The sequence below is a fragment of the Entelurus aequoreus genome, linkage group LG13 (assembly GCF_033978785.1).
Source record: "Entelurus aequoreus isolate RoL-2023_Sb linkage group LG13, RoL_Eaeq_v1.1, whole genome shotgun sequence".
In the NCBI taxonomy this organism is placed as follows: Eukaryota; Metazoa; Chordata; class Actinopteri; order Syngnathiformes; family Syngnathidae; genus Entelurus; species Entelurus aequoreus.
In genome coordinates this window covers 47962379-47988414 of record NC_084743.1, presented here as the reverse complement: position 1 = coordinate 47988414, position 26036 = coordinate 47962379, and the positions used below count along the sequence as shown (strand labels likewise).

Sequence of the window (26036 nt, the reverse complement as noted above, 5' to 3'; positions counted from 1 at the left end):
CATGCATCCCACGGAAAATTCTGTGTTTTTCTTTTTCAGTGGGATAATTTCTCCAAATTTGAGATCTTTAAATACAGTTGAAGGATGGGGCCAGTGTCACCACTTTGTGAACAAATGCGTGAGCAAATTGTGGCACAGTTTAAGAACAACATTTCTCAACCAGCTATTGCAAGGAATTTAGGGATTTCACCATGGTCTGTAATATCATCAAAAGGTTCAGAGAATCTGGAGAAATCACGGCACGTAACATTGAATGCCCGTGACCTTCGATCTAATTTATGACACTTTTATGAGTGGTTCCCTTTAGGATCCTAAGAGTAAGTGTTCATAGTAAATATATCTCAACCTGCTGTCACTTTGCCTTTGCGGGGAAAACCAATGAAAATTGTTATTATACCTGGTCTGTGCAATGTATATACATATATGTATATAGTGCAATGTCTCTATAAAATAAACAAATAAATATATCTCGACTGCAATGATGAAAAAACGTTTTTGTACTTATGCAAAACTTTCTTCCAGGGGATAGTAATATACTATATATGATATAATAAACTCCACGGCGAGGGGGGGGGGGGGCTCGCCGTGGAGTTTACAGTTACGGTAGCACAATTAGCCCCGAACGGGCTAACATCACCAACGTGTTACAAGTCTGATTCGCCCAGCGACTCTCTGTCGGAGTATTAGCGCTGGGGTCCAGTGCACCACACTTTTGTATTGTCGCTCGGTCCTTCGGCGGAGTGCTTTGGAAGCTACCGGACCGCTCGTCTTCCCCGCCCGGACTGTTTAGAACGGGGGCGGGAGCGTGCAGGCGGGCGAGCGAGGGAGGGAGGGAGGAAGAGCGTGTTTGGGTGTCGTGGAAAAGCGGCAAAATGTTTCTCTGCTTGCATCACGCAAGTGACGTCAATGCATACTTGCCAACCTTGAGACCTCCGAATTCGGGAGATGGGGGTGGGGGGTTGAGGTGGGCGGGCTTGGGAGGAGGCGGGGTTGGAGGTAGCGGGGGTGTTTTTGTAGCCCGGAAGAGTTATGGCTGCAAAAGATTCTGGGTATTTGTTCTGTTGTGTTTATGTTGTGTTTAGGTGCGGATGTTCTCCCGAACTGTGTTTGTCATTCTTGTTTGGTGTGGGTTCACAGTGTGGCGCATATTTGTAACAGTGTTAAAGTTGTTCATACGAACACCCTCAGTGTGACATGTATAGCTGTTCCTCAAGTATGTCTTGCAATCACTTGTGTGTGCCTGCAGAAGACTCATACAACATGTGTCTGGGCCGGCACGCCGTTTGTATGGAGAGAAAGATGATGCGGTAACAGGTTCTAGAGGACATTAAAGGCAGTGCCATCACGGCACGCCCTAGATATTGTCAAGAGCCACATACAAACGCCATTCATTTAAAACTCGCGGGCCGCACTAACATTAAACTTTCATATTATGGTGGGGGCCGCAAAATAACGTCTCGCGGGCCGCAATTGACCCGCGGGCCGCGTGTTTGAGACCCCTGATTTAGAAGCTTACTTTGCAATGAACAGGAAGCGTTTGTGTGCACATTTTAATGCTGTGTAAGCTCTGACCTCAACCATATTGAACTGTATATTTGTAGGCAAGTCTGTTGGCATCGTGACAACCACACGGGTGCAACATGCCACCCCAGCCACCAGCTACGCCCACAGTGCCAGCAGGAAGTGGTACAGTGACGCCGACATGCCTGCTGCTGCCAAGAGGGACGGCTGCACAGACATCGCCTCTCAGCTGCTCAACAACACCGACATCGATGTGAGATTACATCGATGACCTACAATATGAGATATGTCATATTTTGCTGAGGGAGTGTCCGCGTTTCCAGGTGATTATCGGGGGTGGGAGAAAGTACATGACCCCCAGGGGCACCAAGGACCCGGAATACCCGAGAGACTACTTATCCAGGGGTAAAAGACAAGACAAGCGTGACCTCATCAGTGAATGGCAAAGCATGAAACTTGGCAAGGTAAAAACATTTGAAAAAAATAAAATAAAAAATTGTCCGACGATTCAACAGAGTTGAGAGGTTGAGAGTCAAATCAGACTCCTCTGAATCGAAAAGAATAGTCCACTTTCCTACACTCTTAATATTATCCAATGTATAATTTCCTGACCATGGAAAGCACCCAAACATTATATTGTACTTATTATTATGCAAAGAAAAAATATCCTCACCTTTGTTTCCCATTAAATAACAAAACAGTGATTGAATGTACAAATACAAATGATATTGCTGTATATGGCTGCAAGGATTAATTCGATTAGAAAACAAACCTTTGATATTCTGTCGTATTCAATGAGTATAACTAATAAAAGATGATAAAATCCAGACCCCATGGAGCAGGCCTGGGCAATTATTTTGACTGGAGGGGCCAAATTTAGAGAAAAAAAAATGTGTCTGGGGGCCGGTATGTCTATTTTTAGGAACACTAATACAAAAAAAACCCTCACATTAATGTCTGATTGAATGCTAAAAATGTTATGACAGACCGCCTTAAAAAACGGAATGGAATTTTAAATTTTTTTACTGAATGAGACACCCAGAATGTACATGAAAATAAAGAATGTGGGATTTACAATATTAACTATGAACGATAAAACACTGAATATTGACAACATATGAACATCACCCTCCATCTCGATCAGTATATTTTACAACCAAGCGAAAGGCAACAAAAACAGCGAAATATGAATGCGAAGGGTAAAAATCCCCCACCTACTATCTGATACAGTACATCTGATATATCCCTAAGCTTTAGAACTTTGTTGTAAAAATCTCCTTCCGCGTCGGTCCCTGACACCCGCATTTCAGGCTGGCTGCTCTGGAAACACTCTGTGGAAACGATCCCCACCCACACTGCTTGGTGCCTCGTCTGAGCTGCTGTGACTTAGATTACCATAGTAACTAATTAGATTACAGAGTAACTAATTAAATGAGCACAGTAACTAGTATATCATGCAAAAGTGCAGATTCCAACCATTGAAATATTTTGTATAGTTCAAGACTTACGGTAATTTGAAAACATCACTGCACATCATAATGGCGGCTACAGTTTCCATCTTAAAGATCTAAAAAAATTATTTGGGAATGTCCAGCGGGCCAGATTGAAAAGCTTAACGGGCCGCATGTGGCCCCCGGGCCTTAATTTGCCCAGGTCCGCCATGGAGTGTCTGGAACTACGCAGACAAAGTTTCTGCATGGCCGCGGCAATAAAGTGCACGTGAAAGCGGTGTGTGGGGGTGCTGTGATCTAAAGTTTCGTTTAGTCTTAAAACATTTTATAAATTAATACACACATGTTAAAAGTGATATTTCAATGTTGATGATGTGCATTCATAGTAAAAAAAAAGGGGATTATGGCAGGCAAAAAATTTTTTACTTATTCAAATTGTTTTCCCTAAAATATGCGTTGAGGCTATGATGTGTGTAATATCTGATTACACTAATCCAAGGGTCTCATTTTAACTCAGGGGCCACATGGAGGAACATCTACTTATCGGACTGATAAAATCATGGCATAATAATTTAAAAATAAAAACAACTTCAAAATGGTTTCGTTTTACTAAAATGTAGAATTTAATAGAGAATAGAATAGAAAGTACTTTATTGATCCCTGGGGGAAATTCAGCACCACAGTTCGCTCACAATAAACAATAAACACTTAGGTATCTTTTACATGTGAATAATATATATACAGTCTATTATACAGCATTATTCACATGTGAAGATTACAAATAATCCTCTTGGCAAAACACTTCAAGTTAGTTGAAAATGCTGAGGAAAAAATTGGTGAAATTTCAAAAACACCATGAAGAACACGATGAACCTAAACTTTGTCTCAGTGTATTTACAAAGTCATTAAACTTAAGCTCTTCCTGTTCAGCATTCTCATGTTGGCAGTTCACCTTTAAAGACGTGTTTTGAAAAGCAACCGTGTTTCCTCAAACTGCCGCATTGGTGGCATCCACCACTGCAACCACACATTAATTTATCATCATTCAGATAATACAATTATGATATAAACAAAACAATTCTCAAAATGACACCATAGCCGAACTCAAGAGAACATAACTACAAAAGTAACCAATGTGATCATGGTAGATTTAAGCATAAAATAAAATAGAACAAACAACAAATGTAGAAACACAAATTTTTACAATGGAGTTCAGAGTGCACATCATGCCGTTAACCAATTGCCAGCGCCACACGGAACTCTAACCACAAAGATGATGGTCAAATTGACTTAAGTCTTTGAATCTTACTGTTTCGTTGTTTTATCCGTCGAGTGGATAATTTACAATTAATGAAGGTATTGTGTGTCGCCAGTCACAACAGGAGCAACTGATAGTAGCGGCAGCCAATCCAGAGGGCGCTTAAAGTCAGCTGACACGTCATCCTTAAACACTGTCATGTGTGACGTGGGTTACACTTGAATTACTATTGCGACATCCAGTGGACACATTTTGAAAAACAGTTTCTTTCATTAAAAAATTGCAGCTTATTTTTATACTTAGCAAACTCGTCTTGCCGGCCGTACGTTTGACACCCCTGAACTAATCGATAGATTACTCGACTATTAAAATAATCAATAGCTGCAGCCCTATTACTATATGTCCTATTTACTTGCAATGATAAGGCATTTTTATTTTCTTATCTTTATTTTTTTACCATCTTTTATTTTTCTCTTAGTTTTTTATCGGTGCACAAGCAGTCTATTTTATTTTTACATATATCCTGGCAACTTTTAAAGACAAAAAGTAAACAAACCGTTTAAAGACAAAATGTAAGCACATTAATTATTGTCAGTATTAACATGTCAATGACATAGTGGGAATGAAAGATCAGTGATCGACATGGAGAAGGGGTTGGATTTAAATAAGCTCTGCTTCTTCCTACTCCTTTTTTGGACTAAAACTGTAATTGTAAACATATTCACAGTATGTACAAATTGTTGTGCATATAAACCGTAAAGTAAAGCGATAAAAAAAGCTTGTGTGACTTTTTGGTCTTTTGTGTGTGTGTGTGTGTGTGTGCATAGGTGGATTAATGACCGGGCCTACCGGGCCCAGGCCCAGGGGGCCAGAGGCCCCAAGGGGCCAGGCCAACTTGGCCCCGCGGCCGCGACCCAAGCAAAACTACTTTTGCAAAAATAATAATCTTAAGCCCCAAGGGGCCAGGCCAACTTGGCCCCGCGGCCATGATCCATAGAGGGTAAGAGGCCCCAAGGGGCCAGGTCAACTTGGCCCCGCGGCCGCGACCCACAGAGGGCCAGAGGCCCCAAGGGGCCAGGCCAACATGGCCCCGCGGCCATGATCCATAGACGGTCAGAGGCCCCAAGGGGCCAGGCCAACTTGGCCCCGCGGCCACGATCCATAGAGGGTCAGAGGCCCCAGGGGGCCAGGTCAACTTGGCCCCGCGGCCACGATCCATAGACGGTCAGAGGCCCCAAGGGGCCAGGCCAACTTGGCCCCGCGGCCACGACCCACAGAAGGCCAGAGGCCCCAAAGGGCCAGGCCAACTTGGCCCCGCGGCCGCGAGCCACAGAAGGCCAGAGGCCCCAAGGGGCCAGGTCAACTTGGCCCCGCGGCCACGATCCATAGAGGGTAAGAGGCCCCAAGGGGCCAGGTCAACTTGGCCCCGCGGCCGCGACCCACAGAGGGCCTGAGGTCCTAAGGGGTCAGGCCAACTTGGCCCCGCGGCCATGATCCATAGAGGGCCAGAGGCCCCGAGGGGTCAGGCCAACTTGGCCCCGATCCATAGAGGGTCAGAGGCCCCAAGGGGCCAGGCCAACTTGGCCCCGCGGCCACGACCCACAGAGGCCCCAAGGGGCCAGGCAAAATTGGCCCCGCGGCCATGATCCACAGAGGGCCAGAGGCTCTCAATCATTATTATCAAAGCTAATTCTCAAATTGGATGGATCACACAACCTCACTCACATATTCTTTATCAATTATTAAAGGTTGTTTCTGAATTTTGATCACAGAACTTAATGCAAATATTCTTGATTGATTGACAAAGCTCATTCTCAAATTTTGATTACACAACCTTACTCTGACAAATTATCATTATCAAAAAGCTCTATCTCGAATTTGGATCACAGAATCTCACTCAAGTATTCTTAGCTGTGCCCCTCCCCCATCAAGTCTTTCATAAACCGGTCTGTTCTTTTAGAATCTCCTCATTTGGTATTTTGAACTCGTGAGAGACTGCTCAAAATTTGGTTTCCTTTCCCTCAGTTCAGACTCAGAGATAATTTGAAATCATTCAACAAGAAGTTTAACGCGCGCACACACACACACACACACACTTGAGTTGAGCATTACTTGGAAATTCTTATATTTTCCATTTTGCTGTTATTATCAGCATCTTCCCATTTTGTCCTTTTCTTTCGAGAAAGTTTACAGTCTGACATTTGTCACTGCTGTCAGTTAATAACTTTTTGGTCTTTGACCCATTTTGTCATTTTCTCGATTCGATCGTCACTGACCACTCTCTCCTGTCTGGCAGACATCGTTGCTGCCATCATAGCTAGCAAGCTGCCTGCAGCGGGTCATCCCTATGTTCCCCGTCCCTATGTTACCCGGGTCCTATGTTCCCCTCTACCGGGGAACTAAGGACCCTTTTTAAAAAAAAAAGGGTTCTATGTTCCCCGCTGCGGGGAACGTACAACACTTTTTCCAGAAAAGGGTTCTATGTTCCCCGCTGCTTCCAATGCGCGACTAAGTAAGACGCACGCAGACACGCATGACAGAGACGCGTTTAAGTTGTCGAAGGAAGGAAGTTCGCGTTTGAGTTGCTCTATCTGCTGCCGCACGCCCTGTGACAGGTTAGGTTTAGGGATGGTTTTGGTCAGGGCACAATTTCGCCAAAAAAGTGCTCCACAACGCCCTGTGACAGGTTAGGTTTAGGGATAGTTTTGGTCAGGGCACAATTTCGCCAAAAAAAAGTGCTCCACAACGCCCTGTGACAGGTTAGGTTTAGGGATGGTTTTGGTCAGGGCACAATTTCGCAATTTCGCCAGATACAATGCAGGGAACATAGGACCCTTTTTTAGAAAAAGGGTCCTAAGTTCCCCGGTCGCATACAAAGACCCAGGAACAACCGGGGAACATAGGACCCGGGGAACATAGGACCCGGGGAACATAGGCACGCTCCCGCCTGCAGATAGCAACATTTTGGTGTCCTTTGGGAAAATATTTAGAAAGAAGACAAAAGTACACACAGTTGTACAACTATTATCTTTATGATCTTTTTTTTGTTAGTTTCTCTGTTACTGTGTGTGGCCAATTAAGCGACTTTTGGCCATACCTGGCTGGTGACATTTAGCGACTTTCTGGTTGATGTTAAGATTAATAATAGCAACAGTTCTCTTCATCTTAATGCAATTTATTGTGTCTGTCTCTCCACATTTTGCCATTAGGTACTTTGAGCTCTTGTTGTTCAGTCACTCTAAGGTACATTGTTGCTGCCATCATAGCTAGCAAGCTGCCTGCAGATAGCGACATTTTGGTGTCCTTTGAGAAATATTAAGAAAGAAGACAAAAGTACAAGACATTGTACGATTACTATCTTTTTAAAATTATTTGTTTCACTGTGTGATTGACCGACTTTGCCGCTAGATTTCGCGTCTTTTGGCCATACCTGGCTAGCGACTAAAAACATCATTTAGCGACTTTTTGGTTGTGAAGATAAGTGGTAAAAGCAGATCTTCCTGTTGGTCTTCCCACATTTTGCCATTTGGTACTTTGCACTCTTCTTGGTCACTCCAAGGCATTTGTCCCTGCCTTCAGCTAGTCACTTGGCTCTTTTGGAATATATTTCACTGTAATTGGCTCTCTCTCTCTCTTTCTCCTCAGTACAAATCAGCCTGTTCCCTTGCCATTCATCACTGACCACTCTGCTCTCCTGTCTGTCAGACATTATTGCTGCTTGCAGATAGCTTGGGGTCCTTAGAGAAAATATCAGAAGAGAAAAGTACACAATTATCTTAATTATCTTTTTTATTCAGTCAGTCCTTCAGTGAGTCCCAGTGTGTTGGCGATTAAGCAACGTTGGCATTCAATTAGCGACTTTTGGCCATACATGGCTGGCGACTCAAAAAACTAGAAAAAAAGTACAAAAAGTTGTACAATTAATATCTTTATTATCCTTAATTCCCCTGAATCCTAGAGTGTGTTGCAATTAAGCAACTTTGCTGCTAGGTTTAGCGACTCTTGTTTTGGGCATACCTGGCTAGCGACTACAAACATTATTCAGCAACTTTTTGGCTGTTAAGATTAACGTTAATAAATTAAATCCTAATACAATTTATTGTGTTGGTCTCGCCATCTTGCTATTAGGTACTTTGAATTCTTGTTGGTCTCTGCTAAGGTATCTGGCTGTTGTCTTTGCCTTCAGTTAGTCACTTGGCTCTGGAATATATTTAACTGTACTTGGCTCTCTCTTTCTCCTCAGTACAAATCAGTCTGTTCCCTTGCCATTTAGACATTTTCTTGATTGGATCATCACTGACCACTCTGCTCTCCTGCTGTCTATCAGACATTGTTGCTCCCATCATAGCTAGCAAGCTGCCTTGGTGTCCTTTGTGAAAATATTTAGATAGAAGACTAAAGTGCACAAAGGTGTACAATTATTATCTTTTCAAAATATTTGTTTCACTGTCAGTGTGATTGACCGACTTTGCCGCTAGATTTCGCGTCTTTTGGCCATACCTGGCTAGCGACTGAAAACATCATTTAGCAACTTTTTGGTTGTGAAGATAAGAGGTAAAAGCAGATCTGCCTGTTGGTCTTTCCACATTTTGCCATTTGGTACTTTGCACTCTTGTTGGTCACTCCAAGGCATTTGTCCCTGCCTTCAGCTAGTCACTTGGCTCTTTTGGAATATATTTCACTGTAATTGGCTCTCTCTCTCTTTCTCCTCAGTACAAATCAGTCTGTTCCCTTGCCATTTAGACATTTTCTTGATTCGATCATCACTGACCACTCTGCTCTCCTGCTGTCTATCAGACGAATCAGTTGATTCTCTGCTCTCAATTGTCTATGCTAGTAAGCTGTTATTCTCTGCTTTGGAGTGTTGATGCTGGGTTGCTAGTTTTCTAAATCACCTCACACACTTGAAGGAAGCAGCACCGATCATAAACACACAAACAAACTCACACACACACACACACACACACACACACACACACACACACACACACACACACACACACACACACACACACACATAGTTGGTTTATCTGTTGTGATAGGCAAAGAGCCAATGTGCAAAGAAAGAAGGGAAATATGGATCATAAACGTTTAAGTGGAGGAGCTAGAAAAAAAATTCAGCAAGAAAAGAAAAAAAAGGAATCAGTTTTACTTGAGAGTGTTCCAAATATCTCCAGCTTCTTCAGTACAAAGACATCTGCTGAAAGCAATTCTATAAATGCTACTGCAAATTCAGCTAAGGTTAGCAATGCACCTGAGCTAGCATGTAGCTCCCAAGATCCTGAGACCACTACAAGTGTAGACACTGAACCAAATGCTTCTGATGCTTATGATTCAACCAATTCAGCAGTAGCCAGTTGCTCGGATGAATGTGAGGTCACTGCACCTCTGGACAGCATAGAAAATGAGCTGAATCTTTCTTCAACACCATCTACAGTGACAACTCTACCTAGTGATCCCGCTAAATGGGCTGAGACCCTCACTGAGTCAATGAAGGAAGTTCTTATTCAAAGAGGTGCAAAATCATTTCACAACCGTCACAGCCATTATCCAGCTTCTGTGAGGAACAGTGGGCTAGGAGGCAAAACCCGATGCCTAAACAATGAACATTTTACTTCACACTTGCCCAATGGACAACGAGTACAAAGAGAGTGGCTGATGTACTCTCCCTCTACTGGTAATGTTTACTGCTTTGCATGCAAACTGTTTTCCCCAAAAACGCATTCTTTTGTGACAGGCTATTGTGATTGGAAACACTCAGAAAGATTTGGTGAACATGAGCGAAGTGCTGAGCACATAACCTGCATGCAAGCAGTCTTGAACCGCGCCAAAGGTGCCACAGTTGATGCAGACCTGTTCAAACAGTTTCAGGCAGAGAGCAGCTATTGGAGGCAGGTGTCACAAAGAGTTGTTGCAGTCATTAAATTCCTTGCAGAAAGGGGCCTTGCATTTAGGGGTAAAAATGAATCGTTAGGGTCTCCTCTCAATGGGAACTACCTTGGTATTCTGGAGGTCCTGGCTGAATTTGATCCCTTTCTAAAGGATCACATCAGAAAGTTTGGGCAGATGGGTCGAGGTAATACCTCATATCTGTCCTCCACCATTTGTGAGGAATTCATTGAATTGATGGGTGCAAAAACCAAACAGGCTATAGCAGATGAACTGCAAGCAAGCAAATACTACTCTATCATTGTGGATTCAACCCCAGATTTATCTCATGTGGACCAATTGACATTCATATTCCGTTTTGTTAGCAAAGAGGGCAGTGTTGTTGAACGCTTTGTGGGTTTTGAGCCCATTACTAGCCATACAGGTGAAAGTTTGGCTAACTGTGTCATGTCTGTGTTGGAAAATCTAGGGTTAGAGCTGTCAAATTGCAGGGGGCAGGCTTATGATAATGCCAGCAACATGTCAGGGAGGTATAATGGGTTGCAGGCTCACTTAAAGAAAAGCAACCCATTAATACACTATATTCCATGTGCAGCTCACTCTTTGAATTTGGTGGGAGTCAACAGCATTGACAGATGTGGAAATGAAGTCTCTAAGTATTTTGACTTGATTCAGTCTATTTACAACTTCACAACTGCATCCACACACCGATGGGACAGGGTATTTGGCAATTCCAACATAGATCTCACACTTAAAGCTTTATCCAACACGCGTTGGAGTTGCCGTGCAGAATCTACCAAAGCACTGTGGCAGAACTACAGTAAAATAAAAGCAGCACTACAGGTTATTTCCACTGATGACACAGAGAAACGAGACACACGAACTGAAGCTGACAGTCTAGTGCGGAAGCTGGATTCACTTGAGATGGCCTTCATGGCAGGCTTTTGGGACACTGTTCTGTCCAGATTTCAGGCCACAAGTCTGCAACTTCAAAAAGCAGACATGGACCTTGGTACAGCAGTTAGATTGCTGGAATCTCTGCGCACCTTTGTTCTCTCCCAAAGAGATCTATTTGATCATTTTGAGCAGAAAGCCTTAAACATGTTGGGTGGCACCCCATCTTACAGGGCTGAACGGACGAGGAAACGTAAAAAGTTTGCTGATGAATCAGCATCCCCAGATGTTGTGCTTGAGGGAAGGCAACTGTTTCAAATAGAGACATTTATTGCCTCTATTGATCAACTGAGTTCAAGCCTTAATCACCGTCTGGAGGCCTACAAACATCTGAACAATTTGTTCAGTGTCCTTTTCTCTTTGGATACAGAGTCCAATGCTTCAGTCCTTCACAAGGCCAAGATTCTCACTGAATCATACCCATCTGACCTCAATGAAAGTCTTGGACAGGAGCTTATACAGTTCAAATCTTTTATACAGCTCAACAACACTGATGAGGAGAGGACCCCTTCAGGACTGCTCAAAACAATAATACATTTTGGACTACAGCCTACGTTTCCTAATACATACATTGCGCTACAGATTTTTCTCACTCTACCGGTCAGTAACTGTGAGGGAGAACGCTCATTCTCTCTTTTGTCAAGAGTAAAAAATGAGCTGCGCACAAGAATGACTCAGAAAAGATTAAATGCGTTATCTCTAATGGCAATTGAGAGTGAGCTGACAAGAGAGTTGGACTTCAATGATGTGGTGGATGATTTTGCAAAATTGAAAGCACGAAAGAAACCCCTTGCTTAAAGGTGCACTGTGTAAGATTTTTAGGTTATTTCCAGAATTCACCCATTCACTAATGTTAGGCTACCTGTTTTCATGAATACTTACCACCACCATAAAATTCTAAGTATCCATTATGACTTGGAGAATTGCACTTTTGCCATTTCTGGGAAGTGTCACCTGGATTGTGAAGATAGGATTGACTTTAGGCAGAAGCTTGGTGCTTTCTCTGGCAAACTGAACCTCAAGCTTCATTCTCTGCAGCTTTGCATTCTTGTGCAGACTTTCATCCACAAGGAACTTTTCAACTTCCCCACTATCGTGAAGGGGCCATCAAAAGATTTCAGTGTGTCCAGCATGTCTAGTCTCTTACTCTCCTTTCTTTGAGCCATCTCTTGTTTCTCATCTGCCCTACTCTCGAATTTTGCCTTCATGAATTTACTCCAGTTGAGTTCAACCTCCCTTTTTGCTTGTGCTGCTGCCTTGAAACCTCTGAAGCTCCTGGCTCTTCTGTAAAATTATTGACCTATTGACTGCGTTCAGTGTGCCCAACTTCTTCAGTTTGTAGTCCACCTTGCCACATTGTCTCTCCATCCCAATGTTGTGCACAGGGGTGCCATCAATGTTACTAGCCTGTTCACTGACAGGGTCCATTGGGAAGGTCTCCTCATCCATCCTCTGCCTGGCCAGGACAGTCTTCAGATGGGGCAGCATGAGATCTGTCAGCTGCTTCACTTCATCCAAGTATTCGGCAGCCACGTCTGACACTGAGTTCAGGACATGTCCAGTGCCTGTCCAGCCACTATAGCATTCTTGGAAATGGGCTATCTTGACCTGCATGCAGCCCTTGTACCATGAACTGGCCTACACCTTTCTTTGTGGTGCTCTCCGATGCATGTTATCATTTTACCTTTCTCCTTCTCCTCAAGCTTAACCACAAATAGATACAGACTTTGAGCCTCAATTTGCTGCACAGCTGCCGTTATGCCAATGTGTTTTCCTAAGATATTATTTTATTTTTAATGATAGAAGGGAGGAAAAGGGGGCAAAAATCATGTCCGATTTAGTTTTTTGGGTGGGTTGGGGGGTTTATTTCATGATAGCTACCAACTTCCAATACATAATATCTCTCAAATGACCCAATGCACCATCACTGAAGTGGGCGTAATCATTTTCAAAAATGTTTATTTTTAGGCCATTTATCCCCTCCCCCTGTGTCTGTGTGAAACCTGTGCTTGTCAGTGTCTGTGTGGTATACCTAATAGTGTGTGTGCAGTATGTGCACTCTTCTGTACAGTACAGTGTGCATGTCTGTTCACAGTATACAGTATTTCTTGCATAGTGCGTGCGTGTGTGTGCGCCCACACGCGCGGGGGGTTGAGGGGCCAAGACCATGTCAGGCCCAGGGGGCCAAAATTTCTTAATCCGCCCCTGTGTGTGTGTGTGTGTGTGTGTGTGTGTGTGTGTGTGTGTGTGTGTGTGTGTGTGTGTGTGTGTGTGTGTGTGTGTGTGTGTGTGTGTACGTGGGTGTGCATGTGACTCCTCCTGTAGGTAGCTCATTACGTATGGAATAAAACAGATTTTGACGCTGTGGACCCTGAAACAACAGATTACCTTATGGGTGAGTTTGTGTTTGCTTTTTTATTTATTCTAATTGGAAAAAACTAATAAAAAAAATATAATGTAAAAATATATTTATAATATTTATATATTTAAATTAAACGTTTCCGTTAAATGTTATTTTCATTTAAAAAAAACATTTAATTAATTTTTGAAAATTATTAATTGAATTACAGTTGGAATAAATTAATATTTTTTTCAGCACCCATGAAGCATTTAGGGCCCTCCAACTGTGCAATCATGTGAAATAGTTCCATCCAACATTGATTCAATTTCCTCATACATTCTGCCCCTCTTCTCCCTCAGCTCTGTTTGAACCCGGTGATCTGCGATATGAGGCAGAGAGGGACCCCAACATGGACCCTTCCATTGTGGAGACCACGGAAAAAGCCATTCGCATCCTTCGGAAAAACCCCAGAGGCTTCTTCCTTCTGGTGGAGGGTGAGGACAAACGCACCAAATCGGTCCAATCTCATCCCTCAAGCAGGTGACAAGTCTGCTAAAAATAGGAACTAGTGGTCGCACCTGCTGCATCGGTTGCATCATTGATCTTATAATCGTCACAAAGGGGTTGATGGTAAAACTGGTGATGTGAGAATCGATACTGAAATATCAATACCGCCGATACCAGAACTTTATGCTCTAATATTGATTCTCAAATCAAAATATAGATGCTTTTGATACTTTAGTTCAGGGGTGTCCAAACTTTTCCCACCAAGGGCCGTGTACTGAAAAGGCTAAGAATGCGGGGACCATATTGATATTTTATTATTTAAAAAACATATATAGTCTTAGCTTTGTGTTTCAGGTGACTAACTATATTATTACAAATTATTAGTTACAACATTTCAATGTTTTCTCATTACATACAGATTTTTTACTTTTTTTTTTTCTTCTTACATTTTTACCTTATTTTTTTCCCATGTAAGAATAGAAAAAAATATTAATAATACAATTGTGTAACTGCAAAACCTAATGTGTCAAAATTCTGCCTGTATGAAACAATTAATATTCAGTTACATATTTAACAGTGTTTATTATGGTTGTTGTAATTTTTCAAGTTAATTATTTCACAACTTAATAATTATTGTATTGTTTTTAATTAATTAACTAACTAAACTTTCTTCATATTTTGAGTATACTTTATTTTAATTTTAGATCTGGGTTGTCTAAACTTTTTCCACCAAGGGCCGCTTACTGAAAAGTCAAGCGGGTGGGGGGAGGAGACAGATATCATATGCATTTGAAAAAAAATTGTTGTGTTTAGGTGACTAAGTATATTATTATTATTACTAAATATTACTTTTAAAATTTCAGCTTTTTTCCTTTACATTTCGATTTTTTGCTCTTTTTTCTTACATTTGTACTGTTGTTTTTTTTAATATTTTTATAGGTAGAGATGTTATTTGAAAACACAACTTTTTAAATTTGACCAGACACACTAGGTATACAGTATCGGCGATACGAGCCTGAATTCTACTCGGTATCGGATCAGAGAGAAAATCAGTGGTAGGTAAAAAGTCAGTATCCATCCACCCATTTTCTACCGGTAGTCCCTTTCGGGGTTTCGGGGGTGCTGGAGCCTATCCTAGCTGCATCCAGGCGGAAGGCGGGGTACACCCTGGACAAGTCTCCACCTCATCGCAGGGTCAACACAGATAGACAAACAATATTCACACTCACATTCACACACTAGGGCCAATTTAGTGTTGCCAATCAACCTATCCCCCAGGTGCATGTCTTTGGAGGAAGCCAGAGTACCCGGAGTGAACCCACGCAGTCACGGGGAGAACATGCAAACTCCACACAGAAAGACCCTGAGCCCGGGGATCGAACCCAGGACCTTCTTGTTGTGAGGCACACACACTAACCCCTGTGCAATGGATTTGCATTTATATTTGGATTAGGCATTCACTAAAAATATCTCAAAATTGACTTTTTGTGAACAAACCCTCAGTCTAAAGTGCTGTATGATAGACTGGTGACTTGCCTTAGGTTTGCATTCAGCTCAATATAGTTGCCGCAGTGTGTGTGCGTGTGTGTGTGTGTGTGCGTGTGTGTGTGTGTTTGATGCCTACCAAGCCACCTCTCGTCTAATCTGACTAATGGCCTTGAGAATTCGTGGTCCCACTCAGGGTCTTCCTAATTTCTCAACAATAACAAGCGCATGTCTAAATTGGATCAGGCATATGTTCCTGCGCCTAAATTGACTTTCCCATTCAGTGCAGAGATGAGAAAGTAAAATGGAAAATCATTTGTTATCGTTACTTTCCTATAACAAAGCACAGGTTAGAATATATACATTTAAGGATGCCAGATACATTTATCCTCAAAACGAGCTGACCCTATTATGGTCTTGTATTCTGCACCCCGACTTAAACCGCGACTCTGTTCTCAGGGGGTCGTATTGACCAGGCTCACCACGACGGCCGAGCATACATGGCGCTCCACGAGACGGTGGCTTTCGACAACGCCATTGCCAAGGGCCTTGAGCTCACCAGCGAGGGGGAGACGCTCACCGTAGTGATGGCCGACCATTCCCACCCGTTTACCTTCAATGGGTACCCTTTCCGAGGGCAAAGCATCCTGGGTAATTATCAACCTTGGCAAATACGAGCCACTGTTGCTCAATTTTGACTCTAAAGAGAGTGATTCCCAGTTAGCCACCTGATGGCGCTGTTGGCTCACCCTTTCCCCTCTCCCTCTCCCTCTGCAACCAAATGTCTGTTCATGCTATATGGAGATTTTTTCCACCAACAGGAAGTGGTGTCATGTTTACTTTCGCCTTGAAAGCCCCTGTGGTCCTGCGCAGGAAGGGCTTACAAATGAAAAATTAGGTTACAACTATGGCATCAAAACAGCACCAAAATTATTGTGTGTAGAAAAACACACTGCTCATTTTACACTGGCAATGTGTTGCTCTATTTCTCAACACGCGTGGTGCTCCACCCGATTGTCTCTTTTTGACCAGGAGGCAGTAGGTGTTTAAAATGAGTCTGCATGCGCAAAATGAGATTTTGTTTTTTACGTGCGGGGATTTTGGCACTGTTTTGATGCTACACACCAGGGGTTCCTAAACTTTTTTGACCTCGGGCCAAACTTTTCCACTTTAGGTGGACCCGGTGCCCACTCAAATGCCTTACTTAACTATCATGGTGTGATTAGAAAGTTTGTCATCCTTGCCTTCAATCGTCTCCGTCTTTCAAAGGCATCCCGATACAAATCCTCGTTTTGTTCCTGGCTTTGTCATGAATAAGTTGAGAATCGTAACGACGCCTTTTAGATTTTTCTAAGGTCTGACATGTTTAGGAACTTTACCAGTGGCAGTAGCTCGACGAAGAGGGCTGTGCTTTCTAATTGGTCAGACGGTGGAGGGCGGGTCATCGAAATTAAAACAATAACAAGATTTCGGGGCTGCAAATCTAATTTTGAAATGAACATATCCCAGCTAAACTACAGTTATCAGTTATAAAGGTATTTGAAAAGAGCATGATTTATTAATGTTTTTGACATATCGGGGCCATTTAATGATGACTTGACATGAAATTATTACATATGGCACCTTTGAATAATTACCTAAATTTGTCATTGTTTATAATTGGAAATAAATATATACAGTAAATGTGTTATTTAATGTGTCAATAATGTATTGGACAATATACTTTACATACCAAATGTCAATTTCCATTTATTACAAGTAATAAGAAAACGGAAATGCCTGACTTACCTATCAAAAAGGAAATTAACAAGTTTGGCGTCAGATGAAAAAATCTTCTCCAACTTCAATCGTCTCCATCTTTCAAAGGCATCCCGACACAAATCCTTGTTTTGTTCCTGACTTTGTCATGAATAAGTTGAGAATCGTAACGATGCCTTTTAGATTTACTAAGGTCTGACATGTTTAGTAACTTTACCAGTGGCAGTAGCTAGACGAAGAGGGCGGTGGGTAACTGACAACCTAAATGTGACACACTCACAGACTTTCTAATTGGTCAAACAGTGGAGGGCGGGACATTGAAATGAAAACAATAACAAGATTTTGGGGGCTGTAAATCTAATTTTGAAATGAGCATATCCCGGCTGAACTACCGTTATCAGTTATAAAGGCATTCGAAAATAACATGATTTATTAATCCCTTTTGACATATGAGGGCCATTTAATGATGACTTGACATGACATTTCTACATATGGCAACTTTGATATTGAATTAGTAATCTTACTCTTGTTTTTAATCATAATCAATAAGTATATCTGACCTACTTAAAGTTTACACAGAATACGTTTTGTCAAATGATATGAAAGCATCACAAAGAGTATTATCAAGGCTCAGGTCAGGCTGATTACAAAAGTAAATACTAATTAAATATGCTGCAAAAGAAGGGGCGCATAAAAACCAATGAAAAATAAATGTACAAACAATTCCGCAGTGCTAAAATAAATACATTCTAACTTAATTTATAATATTAATGACGAATGTTTTTAAAATAGACTGTCAATAAAATTTAAGTGCAAATAAAGATACAGCTTCACCACTTTAGTCATAGTTTTTGCGCTTAAGAAACTTCTTTAGCTCCAGACTTCTTCTGTTTCTTTGATATTGTCATTACTGCCACAAGTGGTGGAAAAGTGTATTACCACTGATTACCACTGCGTCCCATACAGACCAAAGCTAAGAACTAAATATTTTTTGGCTGCCCTCTGGTTGGCGTTTGCGGCTCAACAATGGGTTAAAAAAACGCTGCTACAGACGACACAAAGACAGAATGATGAACATCACTGTTCATAAATCGGGTTTTAATTGACCGATTTTCACCTTTTAAAGACTCGTAGACAGTTTGAAGTCTGCACTATTGAGTCATCATGCTACGCTACCTACAGTGTAATACTGTGCTTTCATTTTCCCACTCACAGAAAGGTCAATGACTCCTAAGAATGAATTGGTCAGAAAATTATTTCCTACAAATATTAATCTATATTTCTATATCATCTATATATGATGCCAGGCAGAACAATTAAATGCTCTTCCACTAAATGGCAGAAGGTACATAAGTCAAGGCAAGTTTATTCCTAGAGCACAATTTATACACAAGGCAGTTCAAAGTGCTTTACAGAAAATTAAAAAAAGGCAAACATGAAAATATAAAATGATAAAAAAAATCATACTTCAAATTAAAATCAAAAAAGAAGATCAGCATAAAAACAAGTGTAGATAGAATACTTTCAGTTGTCATATCTACAAATAAATGAAACCGTTTTCAGCCTGAATGTGAACATTGCCAACGTTGAGTCCTGTCTCACATCTTCTGGAAGACTATTCCAGTTTTTAAGAGCATAGAACTGCAACACAGTCTCACTATGTTTGGTCCTGACTCTAGGCACCAGCAGGAAACCACTCCCTGAGGTTCTCAGAGCTTGAGATGTCTCTAACATGTTAGAGATGTACTTTGGCACAACACCATGAAAAGACTCACACAAAAGAAGAGCTGTTTTAAAGTCTATTCTCTGAGCAACGAGAAGCCAATGCAGTCACCTAAGCACTGGACTAATATGGTTGTATTTCCTGGTTCTAGTCAGGACTCGAGCAGTTGCATTCCCAATGTACTGCAGCTGCTTTACAGCTTTTTTAGAGAGCCCAGTTAGAAGGCCATTACAGTAGTCTAACCTGCCTGGAGACAAAGGCATGGATTAGTATTTTTAATAATTGACATAACTAACTTGTATATTCACCTGTTTCCATTTGTACAACTTCTTTTGGGACATGTGTTATTTTTCTGATGTAAAATAGGCGCCAAGTGAAACGCTGAGCTAAATATTGGAGTCTGTGTAGGAAGCAGAAAAAGACATTTCACTTTAAAGCTCTTTCTACTGACATTAACTGGAGTTATCATTTGTTATGTGTGTGTCTGCTTGTGTGGGGTGACACACATTGTGTTGCCGACCACCGGTTGCTTGACATTTCCTCAGGTTTGTACCCTCTTTAATTACAACACCCTCAGTCTCTACTATTCACTTTTCTCAGGACATTACATGATGTTCTCTTACTCCAGCAGCTTTACTCACTTGTTAATCTCCTTGCCGCTTTATTGACTTTACCTGTGCCTGTTCAGTTCAATTTTGTTTTGTTTACTTGGCGCTTAATGGATCCTGCAAGAACCTGTCTGGGAACAAATATGATTTATTTGCATTTTATTGTACAGGAATACCTCTAAAGGTGAACTGAGTGCTACATGATCCATTGCAAAAAGGGTGTTCAGCTGGACAGCCAATTGTTTTGTTAAACTGTTAATTGACGTTTACAGACACTCTTAGGGCCTGATCTACTCAAGGTTTGCGTGTATTAAAACTCTTTCAAACTTGATAGCACATGTAAATCTGATCTACCAAGCTTGTGCACAGAGGATTGTGTCTCATTTAGAGTGTCTGTCTTCATGAAAATGCAAAATAAATGCTGATTCCCTAGAACCCCCACAATACTGGGAGAAGAAAATGCATATACAATTATTTAGCACATGCAGTGTGATTTATCAAAACCAAAACTGTTCCGCGGTTGCTGTTTTGCGTCTATATTTCTGCACATCTAGAAAGAAGGTGCAACCTACGTATGTATGTCAACATACAGTATATGAACTGTCAAAAATAACAATATTCGACATATTGTCTATTCGGCATTATCATTTTATAATATTATAGCTGCTGGATGACTAAATAAAACAAATTCAGCTATTTTATTTTACATTAATGATGTTCGTTTTCTCCTCTCTGAGCTGCCACCTTACCGTGGTAGAGGAGTTTGCGTGTCCCAATGATCCTAGGAGCTATGTTGTCCGGGGGCTTTATGCCCCCTGGTAGGGTCTCCCAAGGCAAACTGGTCCTAGGTGAGGGATCAGACAAAGAGCAGCTCGAAGACCTCAATGAAAGATAAAAACAAGGAACCCAGATTTCCCTCGCCCGGACGCGGGTCACCGGGGTCCCCCTTTGGAGCCAGGCCCGGAGGTGGGGCACGATGGCGAGCGCCTGGTGGCCGGGCCTGTCCCAATGGGGCCCGGCCGGGCACAGCCCGAAGAGGCAACGTGGGTCCCCCCTCCAATGGGCTCACCACCCATAGCGGGGGTCATAGAGGTCGGGTGCGAAGTGAGCTGGGCGGAGGCCGAAGGCAGGGCACTTGGCGGTCCGATCCTCGGCTACAGAAGCTAGCTCTTGGGACGTGGAACGTCACCTCGCTGGGGGGAAGGAGCCTGAGCTAGTGCGCGAGGTGGAGAAGTTCCGGCTAGACATAGTTGGACTCACTTCGACGCACAGCAAGGGCTCTGGAACCAGTTCTCTCGAGAGGGGCTGGACTCTCTTCCACTCTGGCGTTGCCGGCAGTGAGAGGCGACGGGCTGGGCTGGCAATTCTTGTTGCCCACGGCTCAGAGCCTGCATGTTGGAGTTCAACCCGGTGGACGAGAGGGTAGCTTCCCTCCGCCTTCGGGTGGGGGAACGGGTCCTGACTGTGGTTTGCGCTTACGCGCCAAACCGCAGCTCAGAGTACCCACCCTTTTTGGATTCGCTCGAGGGAGTACTTGAGAGTGCTCCCCCGGGTGATTCCCTCTCGTTCTACTGGGGGACTTCAACGCTCATGTTAGCAGCGACAGTGAAACCTGGAGAGGCGTGATTGGGAAGAATGGCCGCCCGGATCTGAACCCGAGCGGTGTTTTGTTATTGGACTTTTGTGCCCGTCACAGATTGTCCATAACGAACACCAAGCGGTGTGCGGCTTCAGCGGTCGCAACCCCTGAACTCCACCTGCTCTGGTCGGGCCGGTAGGCGGCTTATAGCCGAACCCCTTGCCTCGCATCTCATTACTCTGCAGCTTTTTGCACTACCTCATACACACCCTGCCCGTAAACTGAACTGTCACTACAAACTGCCATATCCACAACCCCAACCCGTGTGTTTTTTAATGAATGAAGTAACATTTATGACAACCTTTTTCCAAAACACAATATAGAATGTGACATATAAGAGAATAATGCATCCATTTATCTGTGTTCAAAACGCTTACAAAAAAGTGGGACCCCACAATTTTACTGTGGTACCCCATTTTTATTACTTGATGGGGTCCCTGGGACCCCATTTTGAAAATTCCTACCGCCAACACTGCTGTCAACAGAGGAGAAAAATGCTTTATTTAAATAAATATATTATTTATAAAGCAAGTTCTAGTATCATTGGCAAATTTTCACCTAGTCCCCGCCTTGGCACGCATATGTGCCCTCTTTTTGGGATTTCAGAATATGGTCAGCCTACATTTGTCAATATAAACAAGTATAAACTAAGTATATTTGCAAATTGCTTACAGTGGGCAGCCGATACTCAGTCCTAGATCATTTACTTTATTGCACCATGAACTCAATGAATTACCGTGGCTTCCATTTAAAGGACATGTTGCGTCCAGATTACTTTATTTTCACTAGCAAGTCGTTTTATTTTTTGCCCCAGGAAATGAAACAAAAAGTAATTTTTAGGGCCCTGCATCTACTACACCTAAATCTAGGGTACAAACCGTAGGAAATGTCAAGCAACTGGTGGTCGGCAACACAATGTGTGTCACCCCACACAAGCAGACACACTAGAAAATAAAAAGTACATTGAATTTTACTTGATAAAGCCTTTTCTAACATTCCACACTACAACACTTATGTATGTATGATTTTATTGATTTGTGTTAGTATCGTACATCGGATCAATATCAGTATTGGCCAATACTCAAGGCTCCGATATAGGTATTGCATGGGGAGTAAACAAGTTGTATCGGACACCTAGGGAGAATCGCAGAATAACTCACAGCAATATCATAATACATGTCGCCAAACTGTTACATTACAAAACATTATATTGGGAAAAAAGATATGCACACATCACAATATCTTTACAGCCGAAGAAAAAAATAAAAATATATGTACTAAAGATTTTTTAATATTGCATAAGCTATTTGCGCATTATAATTACATATTAGTAAATATGTTCTTTGTGGACTTAACATTTGTTTTATGTTTTGCATTATCAAATGTTTTTATTTATTTATTGTTTCATTTTGGTAATTAAAAAATTGCTTTTTTGTATGATGTATGTTTTGCTTTGTGTATATGATATTTCCACACTTTAGGGACACCCTGTGTATTTGTACCTCATACAGGCCAACAGAAATATATTATAATTATCTGACAACACTGTAATGTTATTTATCATCATCAGCTCTTTCAAAAGTTATATTGATGGAGTCTTGCCTTCTGTACTCTACTTTCCGTTCTGTTCCCGTTTAACCCTCCTCTTCATCCTAATCCTCCTCCTCTTCCTCCCGGCGGTGCAGCAGTGATTAATGTGCTTGTGAAACTCTGAGCTCTTCATCAACAAGGAGACCAGGCGGGCTAATGGCTCATCTGGAGAGAACAACTGTTTAACCCGGCAAGGTTTAGACCCCTTGCGGCCCCCTAGGGATCCACAGAATGCACCCTTGTTTTGTCTGCAACTTTGTTCATGTGTGGGAAGAAGAAACATGCATATAAAAAAGAGCTGAATAACCTTTATTAAAAGGATATTTTCTGTATTTTTTCAGGTAAATCTCCATTGTGGGCCAAAGACATGTTGCCTTACACCACACTCATGTACGGCAATGGACCTGGACACAAAATCACCAACGGCACACGTCCTGACATCCGCAATGTTGACACAAGTAAGATCCTTGCAGATGGGGAGAACAGGGTTGGTTGTCACCCTTTTCATACTTTGGTGAGAAATCCCAGAAAAAAATTGTGACAACTGACCCCATCACAGGGGTTAGTTCAATCAATCAATCAATCAATCAATGTTTATTTATATAGCCCTAAATCACAAGTGTTCAAAGGGCTGCACAAGCCACAACGACATCCGCGGTACAGAGCCCACATAAGAGCAAGGAAAAATTCCCAACCCCAATGGGATGTCGATGTGAATGACTATGAGAAACCTTGGAGAGTCACATTGTAGTTTTAATGGTAAAAATGGGATGTCGACTTTCACAGGTTGAACTATACATTTATTGTATTTTCCGGCCATGTTGCGGTACTTAAGCCGCACCCACCAAATTTTAGAAGGAATAAATATTTTTATATATATTAGCCGCACCGGACCATAAGACGCAGATATATACCGATACGAAATATTTTCTAAATGTTTACTTACATTCCTTAAATAAACAAACTTTATTGATCCATTACCATGAATTGATTAACGTGGGCCCCGACTTAAACAAGTTGAAAAACATATTCGGGTGTCACCATTTAGTGGTCAATTGTACGGAATATGTACTGTACTGTGCAATCTACTAATAAAAGTTTCAATCAATCAATCAATCCACAAGGGAAATTGTTCTAACAAGGGAAATTATTCAAATGTTTCTAACCGGTACCTGTAACTCGGCATTAAAATGGCACAAAACAGAAGTCATAGGCATGGACCCACTAGCTGCGGAAGCTAGTTGTCCAATCAGCTAAACAGACTCAATGACTCCACAGTGACCTTTTAGTGAATTTACTGAGGAATCTGTGAAACTGAAACAATTTAAAAAATAATCCCATTGTATGTTAATAATATTAACACTGTGGAGTCTCACTCAGGCACCGCCTGACAGGTAGGCACCTCACAGGGGAGGAGCCAGGGCATGGAGGCAGAGTGGAACACAGAGGACAACGCCCCAGCCTTGGCCGCATCATCGAGGGGCGGTACATTCCCCAGTACCTGCTCAATCAGCCTGAAGTGCCACCAGCTGTGCGGCCAGGTGGGGCCCAGCTACAAACTGTTCTTAACTCTGCCTCATTCAGGTCTGGCTCTCCTCTGTGTCAAGGCAGGTGCATCAGGTGGTAAGTGAGACATCCACTATTTCCCCATTAATGACATTATTAGGGAAACGTTTTCTGATATGTTTTCTCTTGTTTGATAGGCAATGACCTTTGACCTTTTAAAGAAGAGTGCTGTGTGAAGGATTGAGAGCCCCAGATGGGAGATATTTATGTTTAGTAATGGACACTTTAAGTTTGCTACTTCCACAACCTGCCCTTCCTAAAACACTTGTGCAATAAATGCCTTTTTTGGCTTGCTGCAAAACCAACAATCTTGTGTCTTGGTGAGAATCAGGTACCACAACACAGACACTTGTAAACGTGTTAGCATATTTGTTAATGCTAACGACGCAAGCTTGACTACATTAAAATAACACATACAAATATGCATGAAAACGCTCCTACAGACATCACACATGGGACGGTTTAGCAAGTATTGTTTTAGTTATATTGTAAAATATTGCTCGGAGTGATGAATGAAGAATACTTTTTACTTACTTACTTCTGTAATTATAATTACTATCATTAGTTATAATCAATTAAATCAAAACAGCAATTTGACAATGATCTCTGAGTATGTGCTTTTACTGCCATCTGGTGTCTACTTTTAAGTCTGTCCGGTATAAAACGAGTAAAACATCAATACAGTACAGTGTAACCTTATGAACTGAATTAGTTCTTGGACAGGGTTCGTAAATAGAAAAAAAATATATATTAAAGCAACGTTTGCCATTTAGACACTATTTAAACATAAATAATAGGCTCCAGCTTCGCCAAAATTCCTTATTTTAGTAAGGATTTGTACACTTTGAACACAATGTAAAGTGCTATACTATACTGTATAGAAAAAAACATAGGAAGAGGATGTTGGATCCATTATCTCTTTAATAACAAAGCCAAAGCAACAAGCTGAACCGTCTTTCTATGTGGCCGCCCTGCCGACACGTACAGACACTGTCACTAGCCCTGTGGTGCACTCACATTTTGAAATCACAAAACTCTTTAACTTAAACAGCCTGGTCACCACATTAGTTAGGAATAAAAAAATAAAACACTTTATCTTGTTGGTAATCTTTTTTTACTTGTGGATACTTCCTGAATATTTCAAACCTCACATCGCTTGTCCATTGCTTTCTTTGGACTCATACTGGGCTAGCAAAACTAGACACATTTTGTAAAAAGGTTAAACGCTTACTAGTTAGGGTTAAGAGTTATAGTCTTGGACAACAGCATATCTTTTTTAAATTCTTTTTTTTTTCATATTTTTTTTACAGAAGCTAAAGCTTATGTCCAGCAGTCAGCAGTGCCCACTGACTCAGCCACCCACAGTGGCGAGGATGTGGCCGTGCTCGCCCGTGGACCCATGGCACACCTTTTCCACGGCGTCCAGGAGCAGAACTACATTGCCCACGCCATGGCCTACGCTGCGTGCGTGGGCGCAGACATGGGACACTGTCTGGAACTAACCACTCCGTCTTTGGCTCACACCCCCTTAGACAGCAGCAACAAACCTTTAGGAGCCCACGGGCCAACAGTATTGATCTGTGGACTCCTCAGCACATTCGTGGCCCTTAAAGTGCTGATTTAATGTCCCTTTACTTGAAGTCAAGTGCTACCATTTGGGAGGAAAGGGTCGTAGGAGGTGAAGTGGGGACATGTTTCCTGTTTCCTGGAATGACTGTCATCAACACCATACCGCCATTAAAGTAT

The 26036-nt window shown here is 42.0% G+C and overlaps 1 protein-coding gene across 1 annotated transcript in view; it reads left to right on the top strand.

Moving 5' to 3' along the window:
* Window positions 1–26036, top strand: part of alp3 (alkaline phosphatase 3) — a 45983-nt gene extending 19947 nt beyond the window's left edge. Inside the window, exons 5-11 of the mRNA XM_062067938.1 lie at window positions 1602–1774; window positions 1845–1985; window positions 13399–13468; window positions 13774–13908; window positions 15866–16057; window positions 23066–23182; window positions 25601–26036. Coding sequence (XP_061923922.1) covers window positions 1602–1774; window positions 1845–1985; window positions 13399–13468; window positions 13774–13908; window positions 15866–16057; window positions 23066–23182; window positions 25601–25914 — 1142 coding nt within the window. The 3' untranslated portion in view covers window positions 25915–26036. The remainder of the gene's footprint in view (window positions 1–1601; window positions 1775–1844; window positions 1986–13398; window positions 13469–13773; window positions 13909–15865; window positions 16058–23065; window positions 23183–25600) is intronic.